Source organism: Dermacentor andersoni, chromosome 6, assembly GCF_023375885.2.
Source record: "Dermacentor andersoni chromosome 6, qqDerAnde1_hic_scaffold, whole genome shotgun sequence".
In the NCBI taxonomy this organism is placed as follows: Eukaryota; Metazoa; Arthropoda; class Arachnida; order Ixodida; family Ixodidae; genus Dermacentor; species Dermacentor andersoni.
Genome location: NC_092819.1, coordinates 179,996,874 through 180,023,814, shown reverse-complemented (window position 1 = coordinate 180,023,814; position 26,941 = coordinate 179,996,874). Strand labels below are relative to the sequence as shown.

Below are 26,941 nucleotides of genomic sequence, written 5' to 3'. Positions count from 1 at the left end.
GATGGTATGAAACACCGGTTTCGCGACGTTTCACGCCGCTCACAGGACACCATGCTCCATATGCATCCTGATGGAGGAAAATTATATCTTTTTCAGGACAGTTCTCTTTTTCTTCGCAATCCAGTTATTTTTATCGCACTCCGAAGTTTTCAAGATCGTCAAAGTATCAAGCAAAAATGACCGCCTGCATTTTATGGTTCGAAATGCCGCTTTCGAGACCTTTTACTCCGTTCACGGGACACTGCCCGTTTGGGTTCTGAAGGAGGAGAATTGCAATATTGTTTTCTAAGCAGTTCGCTTTTTTTCTTCGCAATGTAATAATTATTACCGCACTCCCAAATTTTCAAGTTTGTCAAAGTACCAAACAAAAATGGCCGCCTGCTATTGATGGTTTGAAACGCTGCTTTCGATATCTTTCATGCCAGTGACGGGACACCATGCCCATATGGGGCCTAAGGAGGAGAATTGTATTTTTTTTTTTTCTAAACAGTTCGTGTTTTTTTTCCCCACTGGGTATGAATTCTTAAGGCAGTCACAAGTATTCAAGGTCGTAAAAATATCAAGCGGAAATGGCCGCCTGCTATTCATGGCTTGAAACGGCGCTTTCCAGACCTTTCGTGCCAGACACGGGAAACTCTGCCGATATGGGACCTGATGGAGGAGAATTGCGTATTCGTTTTCTAAGCAGTTCTTCTTTTTCCTCAGAAAGTATGTTTTTAACGCAGTCCCAAGTATTCAGGGTCGTAAAAGTATCACGCAGAAATGGCCGATTGCTTTTGACAGTTTGAAATGCCGTTTTCGGGACCTTTCGCGCCGCTCAACGGTCACTCTACGCCATATGCGACCTGAAGGAGGAGAATAATATTTTTGTTTTCCCGCAAGGTGTTAGCTTTTTAAAGCACTCCTAAGTTTTCAAGATTGTCAAAGTATCAAGCACAAAAGGCAGCCTCAGGGAGCGGTGCGCGCGCTTCGAGAGATCGCAGATCTCGTGATTCCGCTTCGTTTGCGGCATATTTTATCTGTTGATCGGGCATCACCGAGTCTGAGGTTGCTGTGTTTTCGTTGGACTCCGAGGGGGAAGACGACGCAACACATCCCGGATTATCGGCGGCGGCAGCCTGGCACGCCAAACTTGTAGTGCTTGCTTGCAGTCGAAAACCTGCTGAATGAAAATTTTTCATTTTTAGGGATATTATGCGTATTTTACATCAATACATCTTGTATTTCTCCTAATTTTTTTTTACATCTTTTCCTTAGTATATACAAGCTCAACAATTAAACAATGTTTGTAAAAACATTGTTTAATTTTATCCCACCATCTTGATTATGGCTATTTAGATCTCTTTTATGACATTCATCTTGCTAATACAGCTTTTATGCGTGAAAACTGCATTTATTCTGCTTTTTGTTTATGTATTACATAAAATATTGAACTGAGTAATTCCTTCAGAAAAAGATATTTGGCCTAACCAGCAAAAAGCACCTATTTCCCCCATGGTCAGGAAAGAGTTAAACATTCAATGATCACTTCTGAAATAAATTGAAAGATCAGTGCACAATTACTACCGCAGGTTTCTGCCGTTCTAGGTGCCGCATTTTTTTGTTTCAGCTGGAATTTCATTGTCGGGATCACTGAAACGTGCTATCAGTAATACCGGTGTGCGTGGCGTTTGCATATTCAGGTGGCTTAAGAGACTTTAATGCGTCTTAACTTCTTTGTGTGATCCTTTTAAGCACTTAAATATACTGGCATAGACTTAATTAATGGTCAATGTACGTGCCATACCCCGCAATTTCTATAAGCAAAGCGAATTCGCCAAGACAGAGAATGGTAATTTCCATCGTCTGAAGGCATCAGCATGTATAATTGGTTCCTCTAACATTCGCACGTACATGGCAAGGTAGTTATGGAGATCATAATCATGGTCATGTTCACAATCTTCAGCCTATTTTTATGTCCCAATGCAGGAGGAAGGCCTCTCTCAGTGATCTCCTTTTAGCCATGTCTCGCGCTACCTGATTCCAAATTGCGCCTGCATTTCTCCTAATTTCATCACGTCACATAATTTTCTGCCGTCCTCCACTGCGCTTTCCTTCTTTTGGCACCCGTTCTGTAACGCTATTGGTACACCGGTAATCTAGCCTCCGTGTTACATGGCATGCTAAACGTGGCCATAATATGACCTTTAACGTATATGGCCTGCTCGAGAAAGAGACATTCTTCAGCACAATGTGCACATTTACATGAACGAATCTTTTCCCAGTTACAGCGTTCGATACTCCGCAAAGGTCGGCGAGGACACCCCATCTCCCACGTGAGTGTTGATTCTCATAACGTATGTTATATTTCAGTGCGATATGTTGGGAGGCACCTTGCCTGTTTTGTGGTTTTTCCAAAGCAGCTCGAAAGCGTGTCCACTCGAGATGCGTGAATATTGAAGTTACGAATATGAAAGAAATATAACGCATTTTCTGTTCATATTCTGACTTGAAAATGAAATTTTCGTTATTTACGAACATCAGCACAAACCACATATTTCGCATGGCCGGAGTAATGTGCTGCGTCGGCTAAATAACGTACAGCAAGTTATTGGAAGTGAAAAAGCGACAAATGTTTTTAAACTAATGCAGAAACGAAATGGCTAGTGCAAGCTCTATTTTCGATTTAGCAGTGAAAGCCTGCATGACAACCTGGCATTTTCGCTCCTGGCTTGTAATTTTGTGATCCTTGCAGTCTAGTCATGTGGCAGTTTTATCTTTTCGGCTACAACTGGCGATGTTTTCCTCGCATCGGACTTTTAAAATGTTTCGGTGGTGTACAGGTGCTTCACAAGCATTGTTTATTTTTTACCACTATTTCTGATCTTTGTTGAACCATCATTACTTTAGTCTTTTATAAAAGTGAAGTCACACAGCAGCCATTCCTTCTTGGAAAGCTCGTTTGCAACCGGCCTATACAAATGTTGAGAGACTAATATTGCAGTTATTCTGATCGCAATCAGTGATACTGCGTTTGAAGCTGATCCTAATTTTCGTGTTTAGTTTATCTTTTTTTCGCTAGTTGTTAAAGAGTGGTGCCTAATTATGCCGAAATTAATAAGCCTGTGTTAAATATATGCGCCTGGGTTGGACTATTGAATATTCTACTCGATATTATACAATTAGTATAGAACTCGTATTCGACAATGTTGATATTCCTCCACCTCTAGGATTAGATGCTACCGAAAGTCCTGTTCATCAAGTTTCCGAAATATTATAGAGCACAATATAAGACTCCTGCTTTGTCATTGCCGCTACCACTTTCATTACCTGGAATTTTTATGCATGACTGCAAACTAAACATCGTGAAGTGTTTTCGGTTGTGGCAAGAGTTATAAGACGATATTCACAGAGGTGCGTGCAAAACTTCATTGTGTTACTTGGCGCACTGAAGAGGAGACATACACGAAGAGCGGAAGCCTATGGCATCGCAGTTCACGAGAGAAAGTCTGTCAACAGCGCGAAGAGGGTTCTAACGTGATCAAGGAATGAGACTATGCGCGTGAAGCGGTGGAATTTGTGGCGATAAGGAAACGGAAACCTTAAGCAGTCGCCAGATTTTAATTGACGTCCGCCTTGTGTTAACGGATAGAGGAGCAGTGGTGTCGGTAATGCGTAAAATAGGAATATACCGCGAAAAGGACGTAAAAGGGTGACGTACGTCGCCATCCGCGTGGTTCTTTATATATTCGCATTGCTCACAGGAAAATACGTACTCAGCACTTATCTTGATGGAATGGAAGGGCAGTTGACAATGACGACAATTTCTATTATAGGTGAAAGCGCCCCCTTCAGCAACTAAATAAAATCAGAGTGGCGTCGACAAGGTGCCCGACCGCTAGCCCATATTCAAGTTCTGTATGTTTTACTGATAACACAAGAGGGGGGGTGAGGGTGGATAAGCATTAAGTACTCCTTAGCAAACCTATGTTAAGTACTCCCTTCACTTGCGCCACTATTCACAGGTGCGGAGCCACCAGTACCGCCACATACGCTGCCGCCACCTCCAAACACGGATGTTGAAAAGGCACCATCAGCAGCGCTGAACAAGAGCGAAGAGATGCCGGTGGGTTCAACGTCCGAAACTCCGCCAGGACAGTCCACAGAGCCAGGCACGTTAGTCTCCATGTACGCTTCCTAAACCCATCCTCAACTAGCTCTTCTTTGTCATTCTGACTCGGAATTTCCCCGATACCACACAGGCCGAACTGGGTAACGGGCTCTGAAAGGGCTACAGGAGCTGGCGCTTTCATCTGGAATGTTTGAAGCCTTGAGCGAAAGTTGAAATGAAAGCAATTTTCATCCGCTGCATAACAGAGAATGCTCGTAGTATATTTGTAAGTAAGCACAGCAGCCCATTGCCTCCAGCGTTTCAGTGGTCTACTCGGCAAACAACAAAATCGCTAATGACGCTGTACAAAGGGCTAGATGCGTCCAAGTGGAGCCCACCCCTCACCAGTCATGTTGTCCTCTGACATCCTCTTCAGTTGGCGTATATTCTTCATTAGCACCAGTCACTGTATCACACGTTTACATTTACCGTAAGGCACTATCCTAGATTCCTACCGGGCGTTCTGGCATGAGTGCATTACTAAATGTGTGACTAACGGGTTCTTTTATGACGAGCAACTAGAGTAGCCTACCAAAGCAGCTGGTGGCTAAGGTATGTCGCCGTCAATCATTTGGCGTATCCTAGGAAGCAGCGTCGCAAAGTACGGTCACAGTTGGGATGTTTGCTGGCACATGAACTTCTGCCGAAAAAGATTGGCACCGTGAAGTTTTAGGAGGCGACATTGTTTGAGAAATGAAGTCTTTTTAAACATGTACTAGTGGCTCAGGGAAAAACTAATGAAAGGAAAACTTTGAATGAGAAGTTAAATGAATGAAGAGTGTCTGGATTTTTTTTCTATTACAAGTAGTGAGAGCCCAGTCCTATGATAAATGTATGCAACGCGTTCAGGATGCAATATGGGCACAAAGAAATTGCGCATTGCTCCACAGCAGAAGCAGTTCGTCTATATCTATATTAGAGAATTACGTTTCACAAAAAGTACGTCATCGCTGCAAGTTTATTTATTTATTTATTTATTTATTTATTTATTTCCATACCTAGAGGCCCTAGTGGAATTAAGAAAGGGAGAGGTTTAACTTACTCATACGTTGAATTTCCCACGGAGCTCTCCTGTGGGACCTCAGGCGGTACACCAGCCAGATTACAAATGCATTCGCGAAGCTCGACTGACTGGTATTGATTGTTAAGAAACTCTTCGATTCACGAAGCTGTTCTGTGATGGAAGCGCTGATTATGGTCGAGAGCTTTAGAGAAGTCAAGGAAGATGGCATCAATGTAAACCGATGTGCGCAGTGCTGTCCGCAGGTCTCCTACATGCTCAAAATGCATTTGACATGGTAGCGTTTCCCGGAAACCATGCTGAATGTTAAGAAGCAAATCGTTCTTTGCTGAAATGATCAGTGCGTATATGATATTCGAGAGTAATTTACACGAGCTTGACGTGAGTAAAGTTGACCTGTAGTTGATAGGGTGATTACTGTTACCAGATTTAAGTACAGGTACCAGGTAAGCAGATTTCCAGTCGTATGGTAGACAGACAGAATCAAGGGATTCCTAGAAAAATTATTGTGAGTACATTAGCGTGATGATGGCAGCAGTTTACCACGGATGCCATAATGATCTTGACTAGTATTGTGATACACCGTGTTCCGTGATTAAGATTTCTGGGAAAGGATGGGCAAAGGTTAGGCGTGACAGCTTCACTGAATAATTTATTCAGGTTGACTAGCGCAAACCTTATTAAAATGCTTGTTCAATTTTCAGCACAGTGGGCTATAGGTAAAGTCCCACCATGTTCCTTCGTCAATTACACTATTGAGTGGATATTTTTAGAGCTTATTGTACTCCAACAATATTAGGGTTCCTTTTCACCAGGTTAGGGAGTGCTTCGTTATGATATTAGTCTTTGGCCTGAAGAATGAACTAGGTATTTTTAGTATTCATTAGGCTCCAAAGTTTTTAGAGCCCATTTCATTACGTTAGGGAGAGCGTTTCTTTAGATATTCGTCTTTATAGTGAAGAATAGAGTGGATATTTTCAGGCGTCAATATTGTACAAAACGTTTTAGTACCCTTCTTCAATGGGTCAGGGAGTTTCATTAGCGTATTGGTCGTTATCTTGGAAAACGGCACTTTTTGTCAAACTGGCAAGGTTGTGACAGTCTTCCCAAGCTTGAGAACAGTTTACGGACTCGCTTTCCTCTAAATTATTTTCCACTTGCTCAATGTTTTACGACTCGGGTAAAGCAAGGGCGATCAGTCACTGTACTATTTGTATACATTCAGAAAAAAAGTAGCTTTGATTTCTTTTAGCTTTTCCTGAAACAAGTACCAGCTTTAATTAATAGTACTGTCAAAAAATGTTTAAATTGTTTGCAAAAGCTGGTAGCATTTTATTCGTCTTTATTTAGTCGGTAGGCGCGTAGTCCAGCAGTTGTTTTTTAACCTTTGTTTTGCTTCGCGTGCGGAAGGCAGACACAACAATGGACAGATCACTGATTTTTTCGAGTACGTGTGTGTTGGCAATTTTAAGACTTGGTTAAGACGACGTCTGGGACCTGATCCTTCCTCGTAGATTAAGGGACAAATTGTACTATGTTGTGATACAGGAGTAACTGAACAAAGCGAACATATGGACACGTGTGCTTGTTTGTCTTTAGCGGGCGACACGTTTCACCTCCTAACAAATTTTATCGCACAGCGAAGGACGCGCCTGCATGTATCGAAATCTTCCGGAATGTTATCGATGCTTCCCTCCGCTGTCTGGGACCGAACCTTGTTTATTCTGATCGCATGTGTGCGCGACGCGAATAATGTAGAACTTGTGGAAGGCACGCTGGTCCCAGCGATTATTCTGGAACATTCGACGACTGCTGTATAAAAGCCGACGCGCTGGACCCGCTGATCAGATTTTAGACGATCGCCGAGTGTGTTCGCCGCTATCGTTGTTCTTTGAGTGTAGCCTCCTTTTGAGGGCACAAGTTCGCCCAATAAAACACTAGTTTCTATAATCACAGTTTGGCTGCCTTCTTCAGCGTCACTACTACGTGACATCTGAGCTACACCCGCCCGTACCTCCACCCAGAAGGATCGAGCGCGTCGACTTTTATACATCAGTCCTCGAATGTTCCAGAGTAATCGCTGGGACCCGCGTGCCTTCCACAAAGTTCTACATTATTCGCGTCGCGCACACATGCGATCAGATTACACAAGGTTCAGTCACAGACAGCGCATGGAAGTATCGATAACATTCCGGAAACTTCCGATAAATGCAGGCGCGTTCTGCGCTGTGCAATAACATTTGTTAGGCGGCGAAACGTGCCGCCCGACAAAGACAAACAAGTACACGTGTCAATATTCAGGCTTCATAATGTGACTGCGGGTAGCTAGAATGGAGCAGTCAGTTTCCGGATAATACAAGTCATCACCTAAGAAGAAAAAAGAAGTAGCAAATTTATGCTTAGCTTGGTCGATCGCGTCACTTAAAGCATCGGTGAATTCCGAGTGCGTGTTGGAGGGTCGATAGCAAGTGCCAACGGCACAAACCACATGGCCAATATGACATGAGGCACACACTGTTTCGAGAGATAAGTATGTCGGAATTAGAGAGGGGTAGTATGGTTCGTTAGTCGCAATAATTAGGCAATCACCTCGACGCCAATTCAGTCTTCGCGATAACTAAAAACGACGATGACAAAGAAAGAGTGTCACTGCTGTGACGAAATCCTCCGAATGCCACGTTTCGATACTGGTGATGTAAACAGGGCATGATTACTTTTGGAATGTCAGTTTTATGGTTTTGGTGCGGAAGTTGGCAAAGAGCAACAAACTTGAAACTATGGATGACTGATTCCTGTGTTTGGTCACTCAATGCCACTCGAGCTATCATTATTCGCCTTACGAAATTTGAACCACAGCAACCGTGGTGTAATAGAACTGCTAACTCTTCCATCTTGATCAAGTTTGTGAAGCCTACGGAAACCAAAGCGTCGTCTGTGCTCTTGCTCTCAGTGAACTCTCGCGCCATTTTCGGTGCCAACTCAACTTTCGCCAAAAAACCTTCTTGAAGCCAAACTTTTGGCGACTCCAGCCATTCAAGCTTGTGCGTGTTATACAGGGCTTCCATTTTCAATTTAAAAGTAAGAAACTAATTGATCAGACGTTGACAACCGGGTCGACGCTAGTAAAAACTATGTGCCTGTTCCATATCGCCAGCTTCTCTCTTGAGATGATTAGCATACAGATTCTTGCCGATTTGTTCTCTTTGTATAACTTTCGTGATCAGCCTCGCGAAGTCCCTCGACAATGCGATTATTCCTTGTAATTCTATCGTTCATCCGATGAGCCACAGCTGTCCATTTGCCTTGCATATTGTCACGTAGTAGTAACGGTGAAGAATACAGTAGTAATAACTCTGTACCACAAAAGTAACTTTTCATGGAACGAACTCGTGCAAGTGACAATGAAAGCACAACTATAGCAGCGAGCACAGTTGGCGATCGTCGAAAATAAAATCCGCGGTTGATGTTTGCTGGCTTTTATGCATGGCTCGTCGAAGGGTCCTGCGTAATCAATGGTGCCCGCGTGCCTTCCAGAAAGTTCTACACCATTCGCGTCTGGCTTTCAGTCAGATTATGCAAGGTTCGGTGACAACAGATAACGGTTAGAACTAGGTATAACTTTCTAGAAACTTCCGATAGATGCAGGCGCGTCCTGCTCCGAGCGATAAAGTTAAACATTTGTCAGCCGGAGAAATGCGGTTACCGGAAAAAGATGAACAAGTACACTTGTTGATGCCCTCCTCGTAAAAAGCACCGGCGCGATGCTCCAAACACGAATGCGAAATGCAGGAGTACCCGTATTCATAAAAGAAAATCAGAGCCATTCTACTCTTTGAGGGTGGCTGACCATCGAAGCTGTATAACGGTGACGAATAGGCTGATAATAAATGCACTGTTTGAAATAAGAGACTCTTACAACAATGATTTTCGTTTTGTTTAATTTTTTTGTTTTATATAATTGCATGCTCAATGCTTTTCGGATTCTGCACCTTTTCTTTGCTTTTTCGAATTTAGTATTTTGTTACCAAGCTATCCATAGCTTTATCATCGCTGGCACATGGCCAGTGGCTGTTTGGCAACACTGCGAAGTTTCTTGGCCAACGTGAGGTCTATACACGACCGATGACGCGTCGTGGGTACACTGATGTTTGTATAACATTGAACGACGGACCATCCCAAGAGAAACGCCGCATACCAATTTCCATCTGACCGAGACACGTCTATGTTGATATCCCCCACAATTACAATGGGAGTGGAGTCGGTAGGGGTGGATCCAACTACAGTAGCATGCGCTTGGCGTTTGTGGCACGCTCTTCGTCGGCATTAAGTGCCGCCCGCCGTCGCCGCACACATTCCCGCTTACGACGGTGTTCTTCCTAGGCGCGCTGTTCTTCTGCAGTCCTCACCGCACGCAGTGTACCCATGGCACGGGTCGAAGGGACCTGAGATAAGGTTACGTTGGTTGCCTAGAGGGCCCGTGACGTCATACCGAAATTCGTACTGAACAGTGCCTATTCTAGTTTTACTTTCCTTATTACAATATTTTTATCACAATACGTTCTGACACTTGTCGCGATTAAACGCAGCTTGGGCATACCCGGCGATACGATTTTGTTCATGCTTTCGCTCCTTTAGCTCTGGGGTGGCCGCCATCCTTTTTTGTCTGCACACACAAACCGTCAGAACGTGGCGTGTAGCAGCTCCGCTGTAAAAAAAACAGTGACAACAAAATCACAACAACAAAGCAACAATGAAACAAAGTCCAGAGGATGGTCAGCAGACGTCGAATGCATTAAGACGCACCACATGGACGACACCACGTCGTGCGCGTTGCCGCTGTGATTGCGAAATGCTGTCCGGAAGTACCTCATTATCCAGTTCTCCAATACGTCGTGTAATCCTGTAGGGCACGAATCAGCGTCGCAAAAGTTTACAAATCCTCATCGGCGTATCGGGGTCCAAATACGGTCATTGGGCTGGTATTCGACGCAGCGTCGTCGAAGATTGTAGGGTTGGCTGTCTGTCCTTTCGTGGTTCTTGATGCGCAAGCAGGTGAGTTGTCGAGCTTCTTCGGCACGCTGGAAATAGGTGGCGACGTCGATATTCCCTTCGTCGGTAATGTGTGGTAGCATGGCGTCGAGAGTCGTCATCGGTTTCCTGCTATAAACCAGCTAGAACGAGGTGATCGGCGTTTTTTCTTGCACTGCTGTGTTCTGAGCCAAGGTTACTTACGGAAGGACGGTATCCCAGGTCTTGATGATGATTGAAGTTTATTGGCGGTATCCCAGGTCTTGTGTTCCACGTCCACGTACATGGATAAAATGTCGGCGACATTCTTATTCAGGCGCTTTGTAAGGCCATTCGTTTGCGGGTAGTAGGCGGTTGTCCTGCCTTGATTTCTCTCGCTCTATTGCAGGCTGTATTGCAGGATGTAAGCAGTTCGTCTGTCGATGATCATGACTTCTTGGACACTATGTCGTAATTCTGCATGAAGGATTTCGCCACTTCACTAGCCCTAGCTTTGGGTAAGCCTTTCGTTTCGGCGTAGCTGGTAATGTAGTCAGTATCTACGGCGATCCATTTATTCCCGGAGGTTGACGCAGGAAATGGCCCCAACAATTACATTCCTATCTGCTGGAATGGTTGGGGAGGTGGCTCGATTAGATGCGGTAATACCACTGGCCCTTTCTTTTTGTGTCTTCCTTCACTGGCAGCCCCGGGTGCGTTTCGCCGTAGTGTGCAGCGTCGGGGTCAGGCGCGGCCTATAATACCATGCCTATATCCTAGATCGCGTCTGGGACAATCCGAGGCGCCCAGCGGTCAGATCGTCCCGTAGGGCGTGCAATATTTCTGGACGCAGTGCCGAGGGAACAGGAAGAAATTAGTTGGCGCGGACTGGTGAGAAGTCTTTAATGAGGACGTCGTTTTGCAGGGAAAACGAAGACTATTCACGCCTAAATCCCCTAGGGAAAACTAGGGCCTTGCTCTAGGGAGGATTTTTAGCCCGCGGTTTGCTCGCTGCTTTTCAGCGAAGGCTTCCGCCCTTGTTATTCCCAGGAAGGCGTCGTCATCCACGTCGTCTTTCAGCGGTGGGTCTGTGGGGGCGCGTTATAGGCAGTCAGCATCCCAGTGCTTCCATCCAGATTTGTAGACTACGGTTGTGTCAAATTCCTAGAGTCGGAGATTCTAATGTGCGAGGCATTCTGAAGGGTTCATTGAATTTTCAAGCCAACACAAAGCATGGTGGTTGGTTACGACCTTGAAGGGCCTGCTGTATAAGTAGGGGCGGAATATTGTAGTAGCGCAAATGACGGCAAGTCATTTATTTGATCATAGAATAGTTGGCTTCCGCTTTCGACAGCGACCAGCTGGCGTAAGCAATGACCCTGTTAAATCTGCCTTTCTTTTTGACTATGACGGTGCCGAGGCCTAGGCTACTTCCATCGCTGTGATTTTCGGTGTTGGCGTCTGTAACGAAGTAAGGTGTGTTCTGGTGGGGAATTCAGGTGTCGCTTAAGATCTTCGGATGTTTTGATTTGCGGTGTTACTCCCTTGAACTCGACGTTGGATTTTGTGAGACATGCCAAAGGCCCAGCGATGCGTGTATGGTTTTTGAAGAAGCGCCTGTAATAGGCACATAGTGCGAGAAATCTGCGCCATCCGATCTTGTCGGCGGGCTCATTATGAAGTCAGCAGCGGCAGAGCAAATCTGAACAGACTCCAGATTTTCTGATCACATGGCCGAGCAACGGAAGCCCGTTGTAAGCGAAGCGACGCCTTCCCGGCTTCAAAGAGAGCCTTAACGACTTGATGGCCTCTAGTATTCGTGCGTCTCGCGTCTCCCGTCAATTGTCATCATCCTCGTCTGGTTGTGCGCTTTAAGTTTTTTAGTCTAGTACTGTCCCCAAGCCGCCTAAGGTGATAGTCGAAATCCCCTACGAACATATTATCATCAATGTAGGCGAGACAGGTCTGCCACTTCAACCCTGCTATCACCGTGTCCATCACGCGCTGCAACGTTGTAGCTACCGAGCACAGTTCGAATGGCATGACCTTGAACTCGTAGAGTCCATCCAGCGTGATGAAGGTGGTCTTCTCGCGCTCCCTCTTGTCGACTTCTATTTGGCAGTAGCCAGGCTTAAAGTTCATCGATGATAAATATAGCGTCGCGGAGCCGTTCCATTGCGAGGCTTATCTGTGGGCGCTGGTATACGTCCTTCTTTGTGATCTTGTTCAGCCCATGATAATCACGGAGAAACGCAGGGTTCCGTCTTTTTTCTTTACCAAAATTACAGGAGACGGTCAGGCGCTCTTCGAAGGCTGAATGATTTTACCGCATATTATTTCGTTGAATTGTTGCTTAATGGCTTCTCGTTCCCGCATCAAAACTCGGTGCGGTCTCTGACGTACTGGCCGAACACATTCTTCGGTTATTATGCTGCGCTTAGCAACTGGTGTTAGTCCGATCCTCGATGACATCAAATAGCAGTCTTTTTATCGGGGAAGAATAATTCTTCGCTGTTGCTGCTTCCTCATGGAGAGACTCGGATTGATGTGGAAGTCTTGTTCGGGAATAGCTACCGTCGAGAGGTAGATACGGCAGAATCCTACAAGACAAATGCATTGATGGTTTCCACAATTTCCTCGGTGTAAGCGATTGTCGTGCCCTTGCTGAGATGTTTGTGCTACTCGCTTAAGTTGGCGAGCATTACTTATGCTTTTTCTTCATGCAGTTGTGCAATTAGCCTTAGGACGCAAAGTTTGCGGTCTATCATCATATGTTGGTCGCCTTCGATGACGCCTTTTACATCTGCCAGTGTTTTGGTGCCGAAAGTAATGATACTGGAGTGAGGCGGGATACTAACTTGATCTTCAAGCACACACAAAGCATGGTGACTCAGGTAGCTCTCCGGCCATATCACATAGTCTTGCATAGCGTTATTGATTTAGATTTCAGGTCGGTGATTGTGACGTGTTGGTTTAAGAAGCCCATGGACGTCTTGCGAACAACGTTGGAAGTCAAGGAACGTCACAGGGTAGGTCCGGTCATGTACTTAATTACTGCCGTGCGGATTCTAGTCAGATTTATCAGGTGTCGTCCAGCTGTCAGAATATAGGAACCGTTTTATGCATTCTTGACTTTCTTCAACTTGGCTGCGAGTATTATACTGATGATGGAGCAGTCAGCTCCTTGTGTCTACACCAGCAGTAACTTCGTGACCGTCGACAAGCGCGTCAAGGTTGGTGGTTCATCATGCGTTGCGGTTTGGTTACGGCGTCGGATCACGACTGCGTCACATTGGCGCGTTGTTGTTGCATCTCGTCGTCAGGTCTTCTGTAAGCAGCTAAGTACTGGCTTCAAGGCTTTGTCTTGGTGGCGGCGTGCCGTTGCTACGTGGTCGAGTTGGGTCTTGAAGCGTGCTCGTCGACGACCAAGTATCAACGGCATTTCGATGAACAACTGCACCTCCATCGGTTGCAACTTTTAGATGTCCAAATATGTGCTAACTGACCGCCCACGGGTTGGGCCAATATACGGTTGTCGCTGCGGCGAAAGGTAGCGACCAGGTGATGGTGAAAGAGAAAATCGTAGCGGTTTCCACTCAGATGCTCGCAAGCAGCCGGCAATGTACCGTGGTCGTTTCCCTTCTGGCGGGCGCGACGCATTAACGCTGAACCCTGCTAGTCCCATCTGCCGGCATAGACATCGGCAGTTGACATGGCTCGTTACTCCGCAGTCGTATCCCAACAGGCGGTGGTCGAAGGTATGCACCATGCCCGTTTTCCTGGGGGCTTTGCACGGCCCGACAGGCAGGCGGTGTGGCGGCGGCGGTGGCGGCGTCTCAGGGCAGAATTGTGGCGTCATTGGGCTTTGACTGGAGCTTGAAGCGGAAACATGACTGCGGATTACGGCGGCATAGGTTATTCTTTCCGGCTGAGATTGCGCCAGTTGAGGAACTCTCAGTGACTGCTGATTTTTTTGCGGGCGATGTCGGCAGTTGATGCCGCTTCAGGTGGCGATGATGGGAACATCTTCCGTACATCAAACGGTGGTTGAATTGTCTGGGACGCATTTCTAGTGTCTGTTCAGTCGAAGACGCCTCTACCAGAAGAGCAGGTATGGTCGTTGGCGAGTTGCGCATCAGCCCTATGAAGAGCTCTTGCTTTGCACCATGGATAAGGAAACGAACCTTCTTTTTTTGGGGCATATCGTGGTCGGCGTGACAGAATTTTCCCGGTTAAGAGGAAGCTTTAGCTCGGGCCCAACTCCGACGCGGCCTATTCAAATACATGCAAAACGCAAAAACGTTTTTATGAGATAACGCCTGGACCGATTTTGATGAAATTTGTTGCATTTGAAAGAGAAAGTTAAATTCTAGTGACTGTTGGAAGCGGAATTTCGATTTAGGGCTTGAATTTTCTTAAAACGATTTTCAAATATTTGGCCGTTTGAAAAAAATAGAAGCACGAAGTTTACAAATTCATAGCTCTGCATCAAGAACTGATATCGTGGTTCTGTAAACGGCATCCATTAGATCATTCAAAGCGGACAAATTCAGTATGTCATTTTACATCTTACGTGAATTTGTTACGTTGGTTACAACGGTTTTGCAAAAGTTGTATTTCCCTATGATTAAATTTTTTTATATTCATGTGTAACATATGAATTTTGTCCGCTTTAGATGTACTATTAGATGCAATTCGCAGAATTGTATTATCATTTTTAGTGGTTGAGTTAGAGTTGTAAACTTGATAGTTGCGTTTTTTGAAAATTTTCAATTTTTGCCAATTTTTATTAAAACATTGACGACATAACTCAAAAATTCGAAACCAACAGTCACTAGATTTGAAATTTGTCTTTTAAATGCAACAAACCTCGTCAAATTTGGTGCAGTGGTTGCCGAGAAAAACGAATTTTCCTTTTACGTGTATTTAGATAGGAGCACTCGAGCTAAAGCTTCCTCTTAAAATCGCCCGTAATTTCCTCGGTTGAAATCGCAACGTTCTCATTTGGTAGATACATCCGTGCTTCCAGCAGAGCTTCAGTTCGCTCTTTGCGCACGACGCTTGTGAAAGTACGGACGATGCCTCAGGGACACAGGTTCCTTGTTGGTTGGGGAAATTCTCGGTGTTTAAACCATGTCCTCACGGCGTCTTCAAAACAGAAGTATACATGGGGCAACTTCTCAGCATTCAGGTTGTTAAATGATGAGGTCCCTTCGAAAGTCTTAAACCAGGTTTCTGTTATATCCCACGAGGATCAACGGAAAATAAGTGGCACCATTGGCTGCTGCAGGACATTGGCTGCTGTGCATGTTGCTTCAGTCATTGTGACGTCAGGCTTGGCTTTGGTATTCCTGGTCGTTTAGGGTAGAAATGCGCACTCCTGGGGCACGTTTTCTAGTATGCGCTAGCTTGATATTGGGGGCGATGCTGCCATTGTCTTCGTTGCTCGGTCTTCGACAACTAGTTTGAGGGGGCATTCGGTACATGAACGCCCAAGCACCTCCACGAGACGTCACGTACTAGTCAAGGTGTAGAAGACAGTAGCAATACCTGTGTGTCTCAATACGAACTCTTTATTGCGCGAACTTGTGCCCCTAAATGGAAGTGACATTTAATGTAGAACGATAAAGACGAGAACATTCGGCGCTCGTCAAAAATCTATACAGCGGGTCAAGCGCTTCGGCTGTTATACATGACTCGTTGAAGATTGAAGGCCTTCCGGAAAGGACGACATAATTACTGTCGCGTATACAATCAGATTACACAAGATTTGGTGTCACTAAACCACGGACAGATCTATCGATGACATTCAAGAAACTTCCAATGGATGCAGACATATCGTCATGCAGACACATGGCATAACAACCTTTAACAGTTGTTATGCCGTGAATAGCGGTCACCGGAAAAAGATACGCATGTACACGGGTCAAAATTGGCTTTAACTTGCTTCACAGATTCTGTTACTGCATGAGAGCTTCCTTTCGCGTCTTTCGCAATGCGAAAGCAAGGGGATGCACATGAATAGTAGGAGCAGGGTAGGCCTAAGACAAGAGGCTTTGTTTACGGTTGATCTGTCACCCAAAAGAATGTGACTGAAGCTCGTAGGTGACGTACAGGCAAAAAACGTGGATATTTGCGCGCGACATCGCGCACAAGTTGGCACCCATTGTGATACAAGGAAGAGAAATTGCGCTGATTGACAGCCACAAATTATCTAACCAGACAGAACAGTCTCCCTGCAACACGAGAAGGCAAAAGTCAACCATCTGCCACTTGTGGCCGCAAATATCACGTGGAACGCGTCTGGCGGCCGTTAAAGATCCAGGTGGCGCTTCAAATACGTGGCGTCCCAGGATACGTCACACTCTTATCCGGCCCTCCGAAAGCTGGTCGAAGGAAATGGTGGCTGCGTGTAACTTTCGTCGATGCGCACAATCTACAAGACAAGGTGTAGCTTTGCCGAGCGCAACACAACCATCGGGTACTCGTTATTACAAATCTATGGCTCAACAAATACCGGCACATTTATAAAATGTTGGCGCATAAGCACACATATTTTGTAGTTTCGTTGAGCGGAAATCCGGGCGGGAAGAAACGGAGTGGACAGGATAGATGCTCTTTCTTCCCGCCCATATTTCCGCTCAACGACGTTATACGATGCACCAATTGGCCCAACAGTCTACGCTTCTGAGCATACATATCTGCACAGCCGCTACAGAATGCGCCTATCAAGGGCTCTGGGCCCATCATAAAAAAAATTATGCAGACACCTAAGACTGCTTGTGTGTGCCAATGCGAAGGCATTATAATACATTTGTTTTCTGTTGATGTTTTCTGCATGCAATAATGTTCTTTCTGCAGATTCCGTGTGTGTGTTTGCATATAGTTGGCCACAAACCGGAAACATTCGTACCATTTCGCAGCAGAACGATCAGGTGCGGGAAGCAGCGCGCTCATTTCACGCACTCATAACGTAGCTTCGAGAGTCCATCACACTAGACTCAGCACCGATGAAATCCAAAGAGCATGTTACGAGCGGTAGTCAGCGCGCTCATTTTATACACTCATCACGTGGCGCCACCTCCTCCCCATCGGCTCTGCCGTCACGTGCACTATGACGCAAGCACTAGGCGACATCTTTAGTCAACCAGATAGTTGTGATGTGTTGTATGCGATAATGCACGCAATATGCAGAGCTTTAGTCAGCCGGAACCGTGGAGACGCCGTGGGCTCGGAGACGCATGCATGCCTCGCAGCCCGGCCACCCGGGATCTATTCCCACCCCAACCAAAATGTACCAAATTTATTTTCAAAGCCATTCATTTTCTTTGTTTACAGGAACCTCGCTGAGAAATCTGACGTCAATTTGAGCATTTTGACGCGTTTTTACTCTTTGCGATGTCGGTCATTTTTGATACCATCTGGTGTCGGCCACTTTTATGCCATTTCTGATACGTGATTGGTCACGCCGCCGCCGACGACGGATCTTCGCGTAATAGGGCATATAATGCTTTCGCGTTAAAAATTCTTTTACGCAAGCGCTGCAAGGAACAGAAAAAAGAAAGTCGCAGTTTCACCCGAAAGGCGAAACATCGATTGCGTAGCAAATAAGTGGATAGCTATATGAGGTAAGGATAGTAGCTTTGTTCTGCTTGCTGCGCTATACTGTTATACAAAGGACAAACGATGCCGCACCAACTAGCCCCAGTTGAAGCTTTATTGGTAGTAGCGTCATCGCCCGTGTAAAATTGAAAACAAGGGCATACTGATTAAATAAACAATCTGGTGTCACGCGCGCACGAACCAACATGAACACCTATCAATCGATGACCGTGTAAGCTCGCTGTCAAGATGCTGCAGTGAAGAAACGCGGCAGAAGCAGCGAGCAAATTCGCTTTCGTGCAGCGGCGGGCACACATGCAAACTACGCCGCGAAAACACAGCCTAGCGCGGACACCGTACCCTTCGCCAATGAGTTTCAAGTTACAGCCGCCAGGCCAGGTCCTCGCCGCCCGAAGTACGCCCCCCCTCCCAACCCTATCCCTCGAAGCCTTCCGCGAGACGAAAGGCGGCGCTCTTGCTCTCCGCTTTCCACCGTTGCGTGCGTGACATTGATCCTCGATGGCCGGGTTACCCTCGCACGCTTTCACTCGCACATACAGTATACTACACGCGGTGAACAATTTTATCTCGTTTGTACTTTATACGAGAGCTCACTGCGACGCCGACGGCAGAAATGCGATTGGAGGGTCTATATATTTGCCAATCCTTAGGTTGTAGATATTAACACGTATGCTCGTGTATCTTTTTCGGGTGACCGCATTTCAAAGCCTAAAAAGTGGTATCGCTAAGCGCGGGACGCGCCCGCACTTATCGGAAGTTTCTCGAATGTTTTAGACGGTTCTTGCTGCTATTTGTTATCACCGAAGCTTGTGTAATCTAATTGCATGTGCGGCGCGAATTCTGTAGAACTTTCTGGAAGGCACGCGGGCACAAGCTATTACTCTGGAGCCTTCGATGGCTCAGTTATGAAAGCGACGCGCTTTCCTCGCTGATCGCATTTTCGGCGATCACTGACTGTCTTCGCCCTAATCGTTGTTCTTTGTAGCCTGCTTTTGAGCGCACAACTTCGCCCAATAAAATGCTAGTTTTATCAATCACAGTTTTGCTGCCTTCTTCACCGTCACTACTACGTAACATCTGGTGGAGGTGCTTTAGGTTCGGTACCGAACGCCCCCGCAAAACCGCGATCTACTCCCGCAACCCGAAGACAACACCAACGTCGCCCAAGAACTGCGAACTAGCCGCAGACTGCAAGGACTGCCCCCGGAGCACGGAGTTCTGACTGATACAATCGGGGAGAGCATGGCCAGCTTGACAACAACAATGGAAACCCCAGCCTCCACCAACGTGCTTCGACAAGCCAGGGAGCCCTCTACCATCCGTGTAGCTTCGTCGGTGGATGCGCAAACGTGGCTTGAAACCTTCGAAAGCACCTCGGTCTTCAACAACTGGAACTCTGACGACAAGCTGCACCACGTGCACTTTTCCTTGGAAGATGCCGCGAGGACAGGGTTTGACAACCGGGAGTCCACCCTTACAATGTAGGAGCTGTTCTGAAGTAACTTCCTGAGGACCTTCACGAGCATCGTTCGGAAAGAAAGGGCCGAAGTTCCATTGGAAGCCCGAGTGCAGCTACCGAATGAGAACGTTGCCATATTTACAGAAGAAATGAGCCGTCTATTCCGCCATGCCGACACAGAAATATCCTAGGAGAAGAAAGTCCGCCTACTCATGCATGGTGTCAAGGAAGAACTTTTCGGCGGAATGATACGACGCCTGCCAATGACCATCGCAGAGTTTCTTCGCGAGGCAACCAACATCGAGAAAACCCTAGAAATGTGGAACCGACAATTCAACTGCCGCATCAACTCGACAATCTACGCCGAAGTAAAATCACTGGCCACCGACGACATGCGTGAGACTATCAGAACGATCGTGCGAGAGGAGCTTCAGAAGTTATTCCCTCCATCACATCATCAAGTGCTTCGATTGCCGACGCCGTACGCGAGGAGCTCCAACAATCACTCAGAGTAGCCCGTGAATCGCCGCAGCCTCAGCCTCAAGCGATCACGTTCGCCGCTGTAGCCCGCTGTCACGTTCCCCCTCCGTGCCCGCGGTAGGGCCCAGTGACGCCACATTTGCTTCGTCCACCACGGTCGCCATCAGCACGCCAACCCACTGCCCCGCGCGGCATTCCAAGGAAGACTGATGTTTGGCGCGCCCCCGATCACCGTGCGCTTTGCTATCACTGCGGAGAAGCCGGGCACAGCTACCGGCGATGCTCTTACGGCGCGATGTCACTGCGAGGGTTCGACATCAACGCACCACGCCCACAGCAAGGTGAACGCCCACGCGACGTCGCCGATTATCTCGCTGCCACACAGTGGAGCCCTTGACGACCATCCCGTTCACAGACACCTGGCCGCTACCTGACCCCGCTATGCAGACCATACACTAGCCAAGCCCGGGCCGTTCTGCAAGGCCATATCCGGAAAACTAAAGGCAACAACTTATTGAGGCGCGGTTGCTGTCCGTCGACATGACAAAGATCCTCCCCCGCCGACGAAGACACCAAAGAAAATACCTTGACGAAATAACCACACGCCGCCGTCGCGACGAAGTCTCAAAGCAAAGAATACGCCGACGAAAGACGACCTGACGACGCCACGTATCAGCCACAGGCCAACGCGACGCAGCCGTGATCCGACACCGAGACCTAACTGCAACGCCAGATAAAGTACCACCTACCTCGACGTGCTTCTCAATGGCCACGCAGTCCCCACCTTAATGGGCACAGGACCCGACTGCCCCGTGATGAGTGGACCACTTTCCACCCAGTTAAAGAAAGTTAAGACTGAATGGGAAGGCCCTCAAATCCGGACAGCTGGGAGACGCCTACTAACGCCGACTGGAATCTGCACAGCAAGAATTACGGTTCATGAGCGGACTTACCCTCCAACATTCGTTGTCCTCCAACAATATTCACCAGACGTCATTTTCAGCATGGAATTCCTGAACCAACCCTTTGTAATCATCGACCTGAAGTCCAAGTCGATAACGCTGTCGGAGGATCAAGCGATACCGCCGGAGTGCCCTCGTATTCACCACGCCTCGATTGCGCTCGAAGGTAAAGTGAGCCCCGCTCGAGCGTTGCTTTCCCGTCGGCACCGAAACACCCGCTGACGTGGAAGGCGTCATCGAGGGCGAGCAAGCTCTATTGCTCAACCGTAAAATTTGCTTCGCAAGAGGGATCGCTCCACTGCACGCAAGGAAAGCTAAAGGGATGCTCACAAACTTCAGCCAGGAGTTCAAGCGCATCAACAATTGCACGACGACCGCGTACATCGAGGAAATTGCGGAGACCAGCAATCCGCTTGTCCTCTCGGATTCTGCCGCAACTGCCCCGACGACCATAGTTCCCAAATCAGACTTCGACATATATCCAAGTCCCTCATGATTACGCAGGAACAGCTCAGAGGTCTGCGCCGACGATACCAAGACTGCTTTTCGGCGTTATCGCGCTTTCGACAAACTCCAGTCGCGAAGCCTCGCATAATAAGCGAAGAGTTCGTTCGCCCGCTCCGCCAAAATTCTTACTGAGTTTCAACATAAAGAAAGGAATACAAGAAGAGCGGACACTCCGATAGAGCCCAGCGGCCCAATTAACTGCAGCGCACCAAGCCATCGGCGTTAATACCTGAAGCCCACTTCCGGTTTCGGTTTTGTGTGCGCGCGTTTTGAATACTAGCTGGTACGCGTCACGCCGGCTCTTCCCGCGACATCATTGCATTATTGAGTAAAATTGCAAGCCTCCATCGAATATGTGCCACGTGCACTTTCATAAAGACGCAAGACACCTTGTGAAATGAGGAAATGTTTACTTTATTCTTTATGTTGCGGGCTTTTTTGCATTCATCCAAAGTTGTGGCACCAGGTCAGCAGCAGTAGTTTCCGCAGGAAGCGCCACCAGACGACGTCAGCTGAAAAAATTGCAAGGAAGTGTTATTTTGGTATTAACAGGTAAGAATAATGCGTGTCGAGGCGAAGCGTGCGAAAGTGGTGAATGGGCGGCATTACAAACAAAAGCAGTTCGTATTTACACACGCGGCGTAGAAAATACCCGGCTAATCCGAAACAATACCGTGCATACCACAAAAACATTCTAATTCCAAGCATTCCCTTCTTCCCGGGACTTATTTCCTGCACTTTAACAGCACGAATGCGCGGGCTACGGCGCGTTTCGCGAACTTGACTACAACCAACGCGATAGTACGCTACGAATACACAGAGGTGGCCACAACATAGGCTCTCAACCAGACCATGCTGGACGCTCGAAGAATTCCTTCTACTCGTACTCAAGACAAATGCGTGGGTGCCATTCAGAAGACAGAATTTTCGAGTTACTAGTTCCTGGCGTTTGAGCTCCTTAGCTTATCTCTTGCGCGTTCTGCCGGCGCAAGCAACACACTCCCGTGTTATCACTCCAGACAATTGCTCGTCGCGTTTTCGACAAGCGTGAGTACCTAAAGTAGGCTTAAATTGTTGCGGTGACATAAAAATTGCCACAAACTTGTCGCAGTAAGATTCAGTACGCGCCAAACTAACTTTGTCACCACGGCCGAGCTGCTTTTCGCTGCGTCATGGCAGGCGCGGCGAGCGGGCCTCATAAGTAACAAACAAGTAACAAAAATTATTTTCAACAATCTTGGGCGTCAGAGAAAGCGCCATGAACTTGTCAGTGCATTAAAGCGTGAAACCGCGCACCCCGGCCGAGCTGCTTTTCGCTCACCGCGTCACAGCGCCAGGCGCGCCCACTGCGCTCGAAAGGTGCCCCAAAAAGCAATGAAATTAGTTTCAATAATGTTGGCAGTCAGAGAAAGCGCCAAAACTGGTCGCAGTAAAATTCAGTACACGCGAAACTGCGTTACAGCACCCTGTGCAAATAGCGTGCCCAAAAACTACCGAAATGAGTTAAAATAATATTGGGGCTCAGAGAGCGTCGCAAACATCTCCCAGTACGATTCATTATTTCAAATTAACTGCGCCACGACGGCCACGCTGTTTTCTGTTAACTGCGTCACAAGTCTAGCCTAGGCGCCGGGCAGTCAGCCTAATTGCTTGAAGTGCGTCGCAGACTGTCGAATAAAGTTACTCACCTTGCCGCAGTCCAATAGCAGCTTTTCTTTTTTATAGAACGTATCTCCCAAGTCGGTATTGATTCACGAAATTAGATCGATCATTTACTTTTTGGTTACATATCTGAGTAGCTATTTTTTATTGAGTATATTACCAACAATCAGCATTTGTTGCTTTTTAAATATTGTTAGTGTGTGACAGTGCTATGGTTCACCTTCGATAATACGTAATACTCTTCTTTGGAGACCCCGCAGAAGTAGACAGTAAGGAATGTGTGAGTGTACCAAAGTGTAGTGCAGCTGTTTATTTACCCACACTGGAATCAAGCTTCGCAATCTACATATAATGCCAATCCCTCGCGACATATTTGCACAGACATTACTTGTTTGCATAGACCAATCTAATTATTAGTTAAAAATAATCACAAGAAATTTGTACGAGGTAACACGGTCGATTACTTGATTACGAAAATGAATAAATTTCTCGTCAGAAGCTGACTTATTACGAGGTATAAATATAACACACCTGCACTTTCTTGAAATTGTACTAAAGATGAAATAAACATTCATTCATTCATTCATTCAATCATTCCACACACTTTTTTATGTTTTGTTCTAAACTGTTAATATTACGCCATTTTGACAGTTCCTGCAGCCAGTCGTTAGCCTGCTCCTGCAATGATTTAATTCCGTGCCGGAAAAGAAAGCCTACTACAGGCGTTTTGTCAAGCACTTTTCAAGTATCGCTGAGCCGGTTACGCATCTAGCTAAATGTGAAGGCGAGTTCTAGTGGGAACCGCCTCATGCCGAAGTATTTCAAGAACTGAAACGAGACACGGAGTCGCCGTCGGTACTTGCGCACTTCGACGAGGACGCCGAGGACGAAATCCACACTGACGACAGCAGCCTAGCCCTCGGTGCCATCCTAGTCCAGAAGAAAGGCGGGCTTGAACGGGTGATAGCTTACGCTAACCGATCGCTGTCAGAAGCGCAAGGGAATTATTCTACGACCAAAAAGGAATGCCTCACCACGCCATCATTTGGGCTACAGCAAAATTCCGCCCTTTCCTATATAACTGGTTATTCGAGATCGTCAGCGACCAGCACGCGTTATATTGCCTAGCGAAATTAAAGGACCCTTCAGAACGGCTCGCACAGTGGAGCCTCAGACTGCAAGAATGACATCAATGTAATCTAGAAGTCACAGCGAAAACATTCTGATGATGATTGCCTATCACGCGCCCCCATTGACCCGCCGCCGGAAGATGACGAAGATGACGCCTTCTATGGAATAATAATAAGTGCGGAAGACTTCGCTGAACAGCAACAATCATACTCGGAGCTAAAAAGCCTCATCGAGTACTTGGAAGGGAACACCGACGTTGTCCCTAGGGCATTTAAGCGAGGATTGTCTTTGTTATCGCTTCAAAACAACCTACTCGTAAAGAACTTCTCACCAGTCCACGCGAACTACCTTGTTGTTCTCTCAAGAGTACTGCGTCCAGAAGTACTCTACAGGTACGACCTGCATGACGATCCGACCGCTGGGCATCTCGATTTCTCCTGGACGTAACCGAGGATACAGGAGAAATATTACTGGCTGAGCCTGACTGCCAACGTCGTCCGTTACGTCAAGACATGCCGACACTGTCAGCGACGCAAGACACCACCGGCAAGCTGAGCGGGATTACTACGGCCGATCGAGCCGATCATTTGAGAAGATCGGGATGTACCTTTTGGGGCCCTTTCCGACATTTACAACAGGAAATAAGTGCATTGTCGTGGCGACAGATACGTCACCCGCTTCGCTGAAACGAAAGGTTTGCCGAAATGTAGCGCAGCCGAAGTGGCGAAATTCTTCGTTGAGAACATCCTGATGCGACATGACGCCCCAGAAGTCCTCATCACCGACAGAGGAACGGCCTTTACAGCGGAGTTCACCTAAGCCATTGTGTGAAAACAGCTAGACAAGCCACAGGAAAACAGCCGCCTACCACCCACCGACTAATGGTCTTACGGAGCGCCTGAATAAGACCCTCGCCGACATGCTGGCAATGTACGTCGACGTCGAACACAAGACTTTAGATGCCCTCCTGCCGTATGTAACCTTTGTTTAGAACACGATGGTACAGGAAACAACACAGATCCCGCCCTCCAAGCTGGTTAATGGCCGGAACCCGACGACGACTCTCGACACCATGATGCCGCACATCACCGAGAAAGAGAATCCCAACGTCGCCACCTATCTCCAGTGCGCCGAAGAAGCCCGACATCGCGCCCGCCTGTGGATCAAGAATCGGCAGAGGACCGACAGCCGACACTACAACCCTCGGCGAGGCTACGTCAAGTACCATCCCGGCAACCGTGTTCGGGTTTGGACACCGATAAGCCGACGAGGATTTAGCGAGATGCTTTTACGCCGCTATTTTGGACGCTTACAAATTCATCCGACGCATTGGCGCACTCAACTATTAGGTCGTGGCAGACGGCATTTCGCTATTACCGCGGCGCCGCCCACGACCTTAAATAATCTGTGTTGTGCGACTTAAGCCGTTCTACCAGAGCTAACGAGCTTTGGGACTGCATAGCTCAACTTGGGGCTTTCCTTTTTTTTGCACTGTGTTGATTTCGACTTGGTTACTTTGTTGTTCTGTTACTGTTTATTAGGTGTTCTTTTTTTTCGCTCTGCTATTACGTTTGTAGCATCGGGACGATGCTTTTTGACATATAGGCATTGACACGTATACTTGTATATCTTTTTCGGGTGACCACTTTTCGTCTTCTAAAAAAAATGATATCACTCAGCGCGGGACGCGCCCGCACTTATCGGAAATTTCTCGAATGTTATGGACGGTTGTTGCTGCCATCTGTTCTCACCAAATATTGTGTAATCTGATTACATGTGCGACGCGAATTGTGCAGAACTTTCTGGAAGACACGCGGGCACCAGCGATTACTCTAGAACCTTCGATGGTTCATGTATAAAAGCTGACGCGTTTGACCCGCTGACCAGATTGTCGACGCTCGCCGACTATTTACGCCGCTATCGTTGTTCCTTGAGTGTAACCTGCTTTTAAAGGCACAAGTTCGCCCACTAAAGCACTAGTTTCGTCAATCACGGTTCTGCTGCCTTCTTTAACGTCACTACTGCGGGACAATATCAACGAAGGCGGCCTGCCAGTGCCGATGAGCATTTCTGAACCTTTGAAAGATCTCAGCATCTGGCGGAATCCTGTCTGGTCGGGGAAGGTCATTGTAAGTAAAACACGCTGCGCCAACCAAGGTGAAGTATATTCAAATAAAAGACGTTTCGGCTCCTGCGGTGAGCCCTGTTCACAATGATAACAAAGAACCAAGTAAATTATTTATGCATGATCGCTGTTCTCTACGGAAGCACGCAACAAAACAATAAGCGGTACCTCAATATCCTCGCTGCAATAAGTACGCTCTCTCAAGCGTATCATCTCTTTAAATAATTCAGTCATTTTTTTAGACTAGCATTTTCAAACCTATTTAGTCCGCTTTCGTATTTTCCTCGCTAACTGCATTCGCTTTCTCGCAATCGACTTGGATTCTATAGCAATTTGAGACGCACAAATTATCCGACAGAAGCTGTGATGATATGCCAAGTGTCTGCGCCACCTAGGCTGATGCTTCCAGGCGGCGTTTGACGACGACATCAATTTCGCGCTTTTGGTTAAGTTGCGCCGTAATGTACTCTTCTTATACAGATAATACATGCTTGAATGTTATATACATGCACACTTAAGCTACTTTCTCTGTTCCCATGGCAACTAGCGATCACAGCTCTTGCTGTAACCTAGGCTGACTAAGGAATAAAATAGTCCAGAAAACTCTTTTTTTTAATCTAAACTCAGTATTCCTTTGAATGGGAAGCGTTGTAGCGTTTGTCGTATTAGCAGAAAGCAAAACGCTGGGCCCATGGGACGGCCGGGGACTTGAGCATTCCTACGCAAAGGGCGCCACATTGTAAATCGCGTATTTCGAAGCTTGCGCTTCATTCATTGTAAGGCAAATTGGTGGAGTTTGTAATGGCAATGAGTC

General features: G+C 46.9%; 1 protein-coding gene across 1 annotated transcript in view; it reads left to right on the top strand.

The window, feature by feature from the left end:
* The window catches only part of LOC126523967 (chitinase-3-like protein 1), a 273,036-nt gene that overhangs the window by 109,957 nt on the left and 136,138 nt on the right, over positions 1–26,941 (top strand). Inside the window, exons 2-3 of the mRNA XM_050172367.3 lie at positions 2,265–2,315; positions 4,005–4,151. Coding sequence (XP_050028324.2) covers positions 4,100–4,151 — 52 coding nt within the window. The 5' untranslated portion in view covers positions 2,265–2,315; positions 4,005–4,099. The remainder of the gene's footprint in view (positions 1–2,264; positions 2,316–4,004; positions 4,152–26,941) is intronic.